The sequence below is a fragment of the Staurois parvus genome, unplaced genomic scaffold, assembly GCF_062004578.1.
Source record: "Staurois parvus isolate SC_StPar_1 unplaced genomic scaffold, SC_StPar_1.0 ptg000321l, whole genome shotgun sequence".
Classification (NCBI taxonomy): domain Eukaryota; kingdom Metazoa; phylum Chordata; class Amphibia; order Anura; family Ranidae; genus Staurois; species Staurois parvus.
In genome coordinates, this window is record NW_028318117.1 from 4,457,658 (window position 1) to 4,469,905 (window position 12,248).

Here is a 12,248-nt window from a genome sequence, read left to right on the forward strand (position 1 = left end):
AAGGCTCAGTTCACTCAGCAGAATACATTTAAGGGTTGGCTGTCCATTTTTATTCACCCAAATGTCCACAGAACACCTGATTCTGACCAGGCAACTGTAACACCTGATTCTGGCCACGCAACAGTAAACACAAACATATTTCAGCCTCCTGGCTGTGTCGTGGCACAGCTCTATTTCTCCTTAAAACAGAGCTGCCCAAGTCACAGCTTCTCTCACCAGCTAGAGAATACTCTTCTTTGTGGGCATCACCTACCTGACTCCAATCAGTTTCAAATCTGTTCAGGGGACCTATTTTACAACTGAAATGGGCAACATCTGTAACTCCACACAGTGACAGACCATCCATCTGTCACACTATGCAAATGTTAGAAACGTATCTCCAAACACACCCACTTTAAGCACCTTCTGTCTACATACAGAAAGCCTGACAGTGTTAGTATTAAAACGATTCTCATAGCCATATATCAGATTCAGATTGAATCTGATGAATGCAGCAAGCACAAACACAGAAAGGTATACTGTACATAGACCCTCCCATCTCACATACTGGGGGCTTTGACGTCTGTCTGCAGTAGAGTGCAGAGATTTCAGATTAGTGTATGTGGCCTTTCTCACTAAAGCTGGTCATTGTGGGTTAAGTTTTTTGTTGTTTTTTTTAGTTCAGCCAGCAGGTTGAATCTAAATAAATGAACAGATTCCTCTAGGGTTACACTGATACCGATATTGGTGCTGATACTAAGCATTTGCAAGAGTATCAGTACTCGTGCCAATGCTCCGATACCGAAAACAGATATTGGAAGTGATGGCAGCTGATAGCTGCAAGCTCTGTACAATGAAGGCTTGGCAGGTCTATAGGCGAGCGATGTAGTGATGGCGCTATCCCTGAGTGCAGAATTTCTGAACTGTTTACAAATGTATGAAAAAGGAAAAACTGAAATATTACATTGGCATAAGTATTTAGACCCTTTAAAACAACACTTGAAATTTAGCTCAGGTGCCTCACATTTCGCTTGATCATTGCTGAGATGTTTCTACACCTTGACGGGAGTCCACCTGTGGTAAATTAAATTAATTCGATATGATTTGGAAAGGCGCACACCTCTCTATAAAAGGTCTTACAGCTGACAATGCATACTGTATCAGAACAAAAGCCATGAGGTCAAGGAAACGGTTTACAGGGCTGAGACAAGATTATTGCAAGGCATGGATCTGGGGAAGGCTACAAAAAAATTTCTACAGCACTGAAGGTTCCCAAGCGCACAGTGGCCTTGACAATTCTTAAATGGAAGAACTCTGGCACAACCACAACTCTCCCAAAGCTGGTAGTCCAGCCAAACTCAGCAATCGGGGGAGAAGGGCCTTAGTAAGAGAGGTGACCTGATGATCACTCTGACTGAGCTCCAGAGATCCTGTGTGGAGATGGGACAAAGTTCCAGAAGGACAACCATCACTTCAGCCCTCCACCAATCTGGGCCTTATGGCAGAGTGGCTAGACAGAAGCCCCCCCCCCCCCCTCAGTGCAAAACACATGAAAGCTCGCTTGGAGTTTGCAAAAAAGCATCTGAAGGACTCTCAGACTGAGAAACAAGATTCTCTGGTCTGATGAAACCAAGATTGAACTGTTTGACCTCATTTCTAAATGTTATGCCTGGAGAAAACCAGGCACCGACTTGAAAAAGACTTGAGGCTGTAATTGCTGCCAAAGGTGCTTCAACAAAGTAGTGAGTAAAGGGTTTTTAATAAATTCACAGACATTTCTAAAATTCTGTTTTCACTTTGTCATTATGGGGTACAAATTGTAGATTAATTAGAAAACAATGAATTTAAACAACTGCAGTATCAGGCCGCAAGATAAGAAAACTGAAGAAAGCGAAGGGGGTGTGAATACTTTATGAGTGCACCATACATCTTTATTGAACAGGTATTAGCAATCACATTTAATATATTTAATACTGATTTATATTAGAACTAAGTTTTTTTTTTGTTTTTTTTTTTGTGGAATTCTTAGTGAATGTAATCATCAGCATACTATATCCCACCCCATAGTGTTTAGCAATATGAGGACATGGAGGAGGAGTAAGGGAGGGGAGTGTCATTTACCACTGTGTATATGCCCACATTTGTGACTCTATAGTTATGTGGACTGCACAGATAGGAAAAAGGAGGAAATAAACAGCTTAAAAAGGGAAATAAAACTGGATCATGCTCAGTAGATGGCAAAAACTGGTCTACGCAATCTCAAGCTGCAGTGGGAACACAGGGAAGATGGGAGGGACTGCTGAAGGCAGGATTACCCAGGTATATTTCACTCTACATATAGCATTTAGTGAGTTTTGACAGTCTGGGTTTAATGCCACTTTAAAGCCCAACTCCAGAAATTAGAAAAACACATATACTATTGCAGTACTGTGTGGGGGATGAAAGGTTTGGGGGTAGACAATGCAATTGCAAACTGATTGTAAACTGATTTGGTTTACATCTACTTTTAACAGCTAATTGACTGATTTCATAGAAGACTTCTTCAAAAAAGAATGAAAAAGGAAAACAGACACAAGTAGTTACTACTAACAACTAAATTACTTTATAATTTTTTTTTTTTCCCACAGGTTATAACTGTAGAGCCAATCTGAATAATTACCCTTTGAAAGCATATCTCCTTTGCAGAAAAGTGCTATAATCACTTTCTTCAATCAAGCAATCGACAGCTCAGTGTATGTGAGTAGTGTGCGTTGGGCTATTCCTATGAACATAAACCACCGGTGGGTTTAGCTCTGAGCGCGGTCAAGCTCAGGATTATACTCCCCATCTGTTTACTAATCACAAAACATCAGAGTCTGTTGTGCTTACTGTCAGTGCAGCTCCAGTGTCAGGAACATGACAGCCTTTTCGATTCATACTTAATACTGCATTTGACTGTTACAAGAGAAGATAGACTGAAGGATCACACAGGGTCTTTGGTTTAACAGTAAGTAGAGAAAATTGTCACAGTGGTTGGGCCAGATCTGCTGCCAGTCTGCAGAATTCTACTTGTAATTAAGCAAAATACCACATGCGGACACACTGTGCGCCTGACAAAACATATTACACATTTACTGTCAAGCATGAATCAGTGCCTTACCATGGCAATGAGCTGGAAATCAGAGTGCTTCAAGCAGTAATAGATACATTTGCCCACATAGAAAACAAGCAGACATATTGATTTGAGTAGTAATGAATACTGTTATTTGGAGAATAAGCTTTATTTCTAAGCGCAAGCTTGAGAATGAATACCACCAAGCAAATGTTTCCATAACCAATGGGTGTGCGCAAAAGCAGCACTTTATAAAAATGCACAGCACACGTTTGAGACACAAACAAGCACAATCTGTGATTCATCCTCTTAAAGACCCTGCAAGTACAGAAAAATACCCGTTGAACTGCAAGAAATATGCTAAGTTCTTATGTCTTGTTGTGGGCTGACAATATTCAGACTTTTTGTGAACTGAGTGGTGTCAGCCCTGTCCAATTTTCTTCTATTAACCAACTCAAGACTGGACACTTTCACCCCCGTCCTGCCCAGGCCAGTTTTCAGCATCATCACAGTTTGAATGACAATTAGTCATGCAACACAGTACCCAAATTAATTTTTTTTTTTTTTTTTTTAAACACGGTATAGCTTTCATTTGGTGGTACTTTCATCACTACTGTGTTTCTTATTTTTTGCTAAATAGACAAAAAAAATTAAAGAATTTAAAAAAAAAACCCCGCATTTTTCTTAGTTTCCGTAATACCTTAAATAATCTCTCTTCATAAATTTAGGCAAGTGTATTCGGTTTCATTTATTTGGTAAAAGTAATACAAGTCAGTGCATAGTGCATTCATAAAGTATTCAGACCCCCCCTCACGATATTCAATTTTGTTATGTTGCAGCCTGACTCAGACTTCCTGACCGTATGCAAAACTGCTGACTTAGCACCACCCACAATTTATTTATTTATTTGTTACAGGTACTTATATAGCGCAGCCAATGTACGCAGCGCTTTACATATATATAGTACATTCACATCAGTCCCTAACCCTCAAGGGGTGTACAATCTAAGGTCCCTAACTTACATTCATACATACACATACTAGGGACAATTTAGACAGGAGCCAATTCACCTACCAGCATGTCTTTGGAGTGTGGGAGGAAACCAGAGTTTAATCCAATACAATATTACCTCACACAAGTGCAGTACAGAGAATGTTTTTCTAGTCTTTGATGACAATGGCTTCCTAAACTTGATTCTTTGAAGAATAACACTGACAGAGAACATAAAATAAAACAGGGAGGGTGTAGCTAGGACTACACTAACTAGCTCTGAACAGGAGAGGAGAAACAAAAGGATGTACCAAATGCAAACAAATGTTTTGCAGTGACTCCAAACCACAAAAAATAACCAGATACTGTACATGTTAAAGCAATACCAAAAAATACATCATAGGTGGGACAGAACACTACTTAAACCGACCCCCTATCTCCAAAACACAGAGACTGATAATTCTGTAGTACACAGATAACTAATTTCTGATTATATTGTGATAACTGAACAGATATAACAAAACACATTTGACAGCATAATTTATAATTAAAGAGAGCAATTAGAAGTTGTTACGGTTTACATACACTTACATTCCTCTCTGTGTACTGTGGATTGCAGTTCAACTGGTCATCACTGCAGGTTTGCATGCTTCCTGGGCTGAAGCAAGCATTATTAAAAGGGGGTTCTCCGCTGTTACCAAAACCGCTTGCTTCATACAGTATTTACCCCCCCCCCCACATATAGTAACATGGAATAATTCCCTTGTTCCTCCTTCTACTGAGAGCTGTGTTTCCACCTGCAGCATCATCGCCTGAGAGTTAAAATTGGGACTGTGGCTTGACCAGTTATGCCTTTCTGTGTTGTGCTACTCTCCAAAAAAGAGTTTGTTGCAACTTTGCATAGTACAACAAAAACTGTAGCTGCCAACTTCTGAAATACAGACACTTACCTGTCCCTCGGTCCAACAGTGTTCTCACCACGGCTCACCGGCCGACTTCTCTCCCTGGCATTGGCATCTTCAATGTGGGCACCCAGCTGTGACAGCTTGCGGCTTCACAGCCGGGTGCCCACTGCGCATGCGTGAGAAACACTGCGCTTTGTGAATGGTCCCGTGGTCTTCTGGAACCTGTCACGTGTCCCAGAAGACTATGGGAAGGGGGGGAGGTGGGAGGACAACTTCCGCTTCTGATCGCCGTAGGCGATCAGTTTTGTTTACAAACAGGTCTGCTCCTCATTGGAGATGCTCAGCAATCACCGGGCACCAGCGAATAATCACCGGCCGGGACCTGGTGACTGACAGCCAAGGTCGCAAATGGCGGCACAGGTAGGGCGTGCGTCCCCTACCCAAAAATGCAAAATCACATATATACACATGATTCTGCGCACCTCTGCCACCCTGTAAAGGTATATCTACTATAGGGCGGTCGAGAATCGGTTAATGGGGAGCGGGGGGACAAAGGCTTAAAGTGGAACTTGTCCTTTTGGGTGGAGCTTCCCTTTAACAAGTTATTTCTCACACACGGCATAGGCATACTTGCAACTACACCCCAAAACAAATTCTGATACTCCTCCTGAGTATGGGGATAACACACGTGTAAGACATTTTCTCCTTCAGGCACCTTTAGGCATTATCCACTTTAAGACCAGGTTTTCTTCTGACTCTTTGTGGGGGGGGGGGGGGGGGGTTTGGGTGGTGCTCTAAATTTTATTTCTATTATTATTTATGTTGTGCGCACTGGTACACAGACAGATGTTTATGGGACACTGTGACAGATGTTGACATGTGGACAGGGTCAAATGGTGCTTGGTGCACTGGTGCGGAATGGCTGCATATCTGTGTAGCTGAACAATAAAATCATCAGTTACACAGATCATCTGTCACAGGTTGCAGCATCCCCCATTCCCTTGAGGCCTTGCCCAGGCATTTGTTCTGAGGGACGTATAGGAAAGTCCACTCAGAACGGGGAAGCTCCCACCTGTCCGTTCATGTACATTGGCTGGGTGGGAGGTGGTTAAACACAGAGACGTTATATATGGCTGCAGAATTTCTAGTAGAGAATATACTATTATTGGTTATAGGAGAGGCCTACAGCCTACTGTTATCACTTTGCATGCAAAAACAGGCTCCAGAGATTTCTATCTGTATGCACAAGGTAAAATGTTATTTGCACGGTTGGTTTGTTATAAAAAAATATATATATATGACTGTGTAGACTTTTATATATCTGTGTATGTACAACCGTAAGATCAAGTAGTTTGGATACTGCTTGATGTTAATATGGAACACGTGATGCTATAAACATGAGTAAACTAAAATATTACAATTTACTATATTACATAAAACCCCCCACTCACCTCAACCTTCTCTTTAGCTGAAGGCTGTCATGGATGATTCTCTTTACAAACTCCAACTCTCCCCCCTCTGCCATAATCTCAGTAATGCCACCCGTGTTTACAGAACTTGGAGGGGGGCGGCGAGGGTTTCGCGAGTTCACTCCCTGTGAGGACAGCAGAGGATATCAATGTAGGAACGCAGCTCTACAAACAGCATAACTGTTACCATGGTTATAGTGATCATTTCTGGATACAAGGCCGCAGGCACGCTGTCCTTTACAGGACTTTTATCAGAATTTGTAACCTTACATGACTCCGTGATCAGATACCTACTACATACAAGACTCATCAAATGTGTGTTATACTACAGCAAACCTATGAGCACATTCAACACCTATAATTCCTGCAACACTGAATTTATGACTGGTTAAAGGTTTAAGTTCCACTTACTGCTATAGATGTGTCTCAGAGTGTATAAAAAATAAGCGTTAGACCTGTCCTTGATACAAATGCACAAGGATTTTAGCAACCCATTACACCCCTGTCCCCTTTTTTTAGTGTAAGGCATAGCCCGTGTAGCACATTACAGCAATCCCCATTTCTATGTACAAAAAAAAAAACAGAAACCACACAATAAATCTCTTGTTTTTCTGGAGCGGGCATCTGCATCAGGTATACATTTAAAGAAGATATCTACTTTCATAAGTACTGACATAATCCATCCAGTGCACATGCTGAAATCTATAATAATGAGTGCCAGCACAAGAATCTTGTTTTCACTACAATCACGTTAGTCTTGGTTATAATAGGAAAGACTTTATACTGACATCCCTTTAGGCTTGAAACAGTTCTCACCATGAGGAAAACTCTGGTTAAAATTAAAGGAGAAGTTAAGCTTTAAAAAATAAATCAATAAATAAATGCACTTTTTTTTTCAGATTAAAAAATGTATTTAATAATTTTTTTTATTGGGAGCCTGTAAAGCCAGTCACCCATAATCAGCAGATAGCGGGTGCAATGCAGGGCTGTTGTAGACTGTCATTTATACGAGCATGCAGTTACACACTGACAGAAAGTGTAAATGAACTACCTAGAGCACTCAACTACTTCTTGGTAGTTCATTAAGAACTACAAGCTGATAGTCGCAAAGGCTGTAGGTACTTGTAGTTCTCCTATTCAAAGTCCCGCATGGCCATGTCTTTTTTAAATTGTGATAGCAGGCACGAGGAGAAAATTCCTGGCCTGCTGTCACAGCGGGCCTCAGGGGTGGGTGCTGGGACAGGGGCAGCTGCAGCCGTAACAGGTTACATGTTACACCCTGAATATGGGTGTAACATATACCACATTTTAAACCGTGAACTAATAAAAGGGATGACTAATATAAAGCAGATTACGGACAGATAGGCAGACAGAAAATATGACATTACACAATAACTGGAGATCATCATACCTGAGCTTCCATCTGGTTGGCAAAAAACGGAGGATTGCACATACAAAAATCATATATTATACCAGATTCTTCTTTTAACGCATCCATTAGAAGTGTTTTCTGAGGGACTTTAACCACTACAAAAAATATATAAAAAAAATAAATTATTAACTTTTATTTCAAGGCAGATGAAGGTTATAGAATTAGAGGTGACAGAATAACTGCCATTTTAGTGCAGTGCCACCTCCACAGTCTATACCAGTGATGGCGAACCCGTGGCACGCCGAGCCTTATCTGTGGGCACGCCAGGAGAATCCAGCGGCGCGCTGTCTTCCCGGCTGTAGTGTGCGTGACAGCCGGGTCCCAAGTGCGCATGCACAAGAAGCAGTGCTCTTTGTGAATGGTAAGGCGGTACCTGGGACACATGACAGATCCCAGAAGCCGCCGGACCAATCACAAAGCGCAGCGCTTCTCGCGCATGCGCACTGGGCATCCGGCTGTCCGCCCACACTACAGAAGCCGGGAAGACAACGCGCGGCTGGATAAAGGAACAGGTAAGATAAAAAAAAAAACTCTGCGGAAGTAAGAGCGTAAGAGCGGGTACCTGTCAAATTCAGGTACCCGCTCCCCCTCCCTCCCCAAAGGTCAGCAGTCATCCCTGTGCTGTCCGCAGTCTCTGGTCATCCCTGTGCTGTCCGCAGTCTCTGGTCATCCCTGTGCTGTCCGCAGTCTCTGGTCATCCCTGTGCTGTCCGCAGTCTCTGGTCATCCCTGTGCTGTCCGCAGTCTCTGGTCATCCCTGTGCTGTCCGCAGTCTCTGGTCATCCCTGTGCTGTCCGCAGTCTCTGGTCATCCCTGTGCTGTCCGCAGTCTCTGGTCATCTCCTGTGCTGTCCGCAGTCTCTGGTCATCTCCTGTGCTGTCCGCAGTCTCTGGTCATCTCCTGTGCTGTCCGCAGTCTCTGGTCATCTCCTGTGCTGTCCGCAGTCTCTGGTCATCTCCTGTGCTGTCCGCAGTCTCTGGTCATCTCCTGTGCTGTCCGCAGTCTCTGGTCATCTCCTGTACTGTCCGCAGTCTCTGGTCATCTCCTGTGCTGTCCGCAGTCTCTGGTCATCTCCTGTACTGTGTCCGCAGTCTCTGGTCATCCCTGTACTATGTCCGCAGTCTCTGGTCATCCCTGTACTGTGTCCGCAGTCTCTGGTAATCCCTGTACTGTCCGCAGTCTCTGGTCATCCCTGTACTGTGTCCGCAGTCTCTGGTCATCCCTGTACTGTGTCCGCAGTCTCTGGTCATCTCCTGTACTTTCCGCAGTCTCTGGTCATCTCCTGTACTGTCCGCAGTCTCTGGTCATCTCCTGTACTGTCCGCAGTCTCTGGTCATCTCCTGTACTTTCCGCAGTCTCTGGTCATCTCCTGTACTTTCCGCAGTCTCTGGTCATCCCTGTACTGTGTCCGCAGTCTCTGGTCATCTCCTGTACTGTGTCCGCAGTCTCTGGTCATCCCTGTACTGTCCGCAGTCTCTGGTCATCCCTGTACTGTGTCCGCAGTCTCTGGTCATCCCTGTACTGTGTCCGCAGTCTCTGGTCATCCCTGTACTGTCCGCAGTCTCTGGTCATCTCCTGTACTGTCCGCAGTCTCTGGTCATCTCCTGTACTGTTCGCAGTCTCTGGTCATCTCCTGTACTGTGTCCGCAGTCTCTGGTCATCTCCTGTACTGTGTCCGCAGTCTCTGGTCATCTCCTGTACTGTGTCCGCAGTCTCTGGTCATCTCCTGTACTGTGTCCGCAGTCTCTGGTCATCTCCTGTACTGTCCGCAGTCTCTGGTCATCTCCTGTACTGTCCGCAGTCTCTGGTCATCTCCTGTACTTTCCGCAGTCTCTGGTCATCCCTGTACTGTGTCCGCAGTCTCTGGTCATCCCTGTACTGTCCGCAGTCTCTGGTCATCTCCTGTACTGTCCGCAGTCTCTGGTCATCTCCTGTACTGTTCGCAGTCTCTGGTCATCTCCTGTACTGTGTCCGCAGTCTCTGGTCATCTCCTGTACTGTGTCCGCAGTCTCTGGTCATCTCCTGTACTGTGTCCGCAGTCTCTGGTCATCTCCTGTACTGTCCGCAGTCTCTGGTCATCCCTGTACTGTCCGCAGTCTCTGGTCATCTCCTGTACTGTCCGCAGTCTCTGGTCATCTCCTGTACTGTGTCCGCAGTCTCTGGTCATCTCCTGTACTGTGTCCGCAGTCTCTGGTCATCTCCTGTACTGTCCGCAGTCTTTGGTCATCCCTGTGCTGTCCGCAGTCTCTGGTCATCCCTGTGCTGTCCGCAGTCTCTGGTCATCCCTGTGCTGTCCGCAGTCTCTGGTCATCTCCTGTGCTGTCCGCAGTCTCTGGTCATCTCCTGTGCTGTCCGCAGTCTCTGGTCATCTCCTGTGCTGTCCGCAGTCTCTGGTCATCTCCTGTGCTGTCCGCAGTCTCTGGTCATCTCCTGTGCTGTCCGCAGTCTCTGGTCATCTCCTGTACTGTCCGCAGTCTCTGGTCATCTCCTGTGCTGTCCGCAGTCTCTGGTCATCTCCTGTACTGTGTCCGCAGTCTCTGGTCATCCCTGTACTGTGTCCGCAGTCTCTGGTCATCCCTGTACTGTCCGCTGTCTCTGGTCATCCCTGTACTGTCCGCTGTCTCTGGTCATCCCTGTACTGTCCGCAGTCTCTGGTCATCCCTGTACTGTGTCCGCAGTCTCTGGTCATCCCTGTACTGTGTCCGCAGTCTCTGGTCATCCCTGTACTGTTAATTAGTTTGCACTACTGTACGAGTTGTTTTTTCTAAACCAAAAGCTCGATATTCAGGTTTCATTGCAGTGTTGGCACTTTGAAAGAAATAAGTTGGTTTTGGGTTGCAGTTTGAGCACTCGGGCTCAAAAAGGTTCGCCATCACTGGTCTATACACTGAAACCACTGCCCAGACTGAGACTGAGGTTAATTGCTGGCAGTAAAGCAGCAATGTCAATGTTACCCCTCCCATCAGCAACACCCTAACCCTATCACCATGCTCCTCTTGCCACCCTAACCCCTATCACAATCATATCCTAATTATATCATATCAAACGCAATATTGTTCTCGTACACACTGCCTGCTTTCATAGCTTCCACAATTCTCTCATGCATTTACTGCCTACTGTCTTCCATACCCTCTGCACTTCCTGCACATGCTAACCATGAATATACATCCACACTCCCCTGCCGTATCCTCTACACATGCTAACCATCATCATACCTTCCACATTCCTCTCCTGCACATACTGCCCACTGTTTGTCATACCCTTCACTCTCCTTTCTTGCACATACTGCCCATTGTCATACCCTCTAAATTCCTCTCCTGCGCATACTGCCCATCGTCATACCCTCCACTGCACATACTGCCCATCGTCATACCCTCCACTGCACATACTGCCCATCATCATACCCTCCATCATTCCTCTCCTGCACATACTGCCCATCGTCATTCCCTCCACATTCCTCTCCTGCACATACCCTCCACATTCCTCTCCTGCACATACTGCCCATCGTCATTCCCTCCACATACTGCCCATCGTCATACCCTCCACATTCCTCTCCTGCACATACTGTCCATTGTCATACCCTCCACATTCCTCTCCTGCACATACTACCCATCGTCATACCCTCCACATTCCTCTCCTACACATACTGCCCATCGTCATACCCTCCACATTCTTCTCCTGCACATACTGCCCATCGTCATACCCTCCACATTCTTCTCCTGCACATACTGCCCATCGTCATACCCTCTACATTCCTCTCCTACACCTACTGCCCAATGTCATAACCTCCACATTCCTCTCCTGCACATACTGCCCACTGTCATACCTTCCACATTCCTCTCCTACACATACTGCCCAATGTCGTACCCTCCACATTCCTCTCCTGCACATACTGCCCAATGTCGTACCCTCCACATTCCTCTCCTGCACATACTGCCCATTGTCATACCCTGACATTCCTCTCCTGCACATACTGCCCATTGTCATACCCTGACATTCCTCTCCTGCACATACTGCCCATTGTCATACCCTGACATTCCTCTCCTGCACATACTGTCCACTGTCATTCCCTCTGCACTCCTCTTCTGTCAGCTGTCAGACTCATCACAGTACTCTTCTGCTGCATGCACATACTGCCCGCGGTCTGTCATGCACTCAGCACTCTCCTGCTGCCATACATTCCATATTGCTCTCCTGCACAAACAAACCACCATCAAACCCTCCTCACTCCTCATTAACACATACTGCTGGCTGTCACACCCTGCATGATTCTCCTGCATATACTGCCGCTAAAATATTTCTTTCATTCTTTGTATTGTAAAGTCATTCTTTACAATATATTTACAATGTATTTCAGAGTTGTCATTGCCAGATAATTTAAAT

General features: G+C 45.1%; 1 protein-coding gene across 1 annotated transcript in view; it reads right to left on the reverse strand.

The window, feature by feature from the left end:
• The window catches only part of METTL16 (methyltransferase 16, RNA N6-adenosine), a 123,034-nt gene that overhangs the window by 53,275 nt on the left and 57,511 nt on the right, over nt 1-12,248 (reverse strand). The window contains exons 5-6 of the mRNA XM_089683771.1: nt 7,846-7,961; nt 6,417-6,559 (exon numbers count right to left, since the gene is read on the reverse strand). Of these exons, the coding sequence (XP_089539897.1) occupies nt 6,417-6,559; nt 7,846-7,961 (259 nt within the window). The remainder of the gene's footprint in view (nt 1-6,416; nt 6,560-7,845; nt 7,962-12,248) is intronic.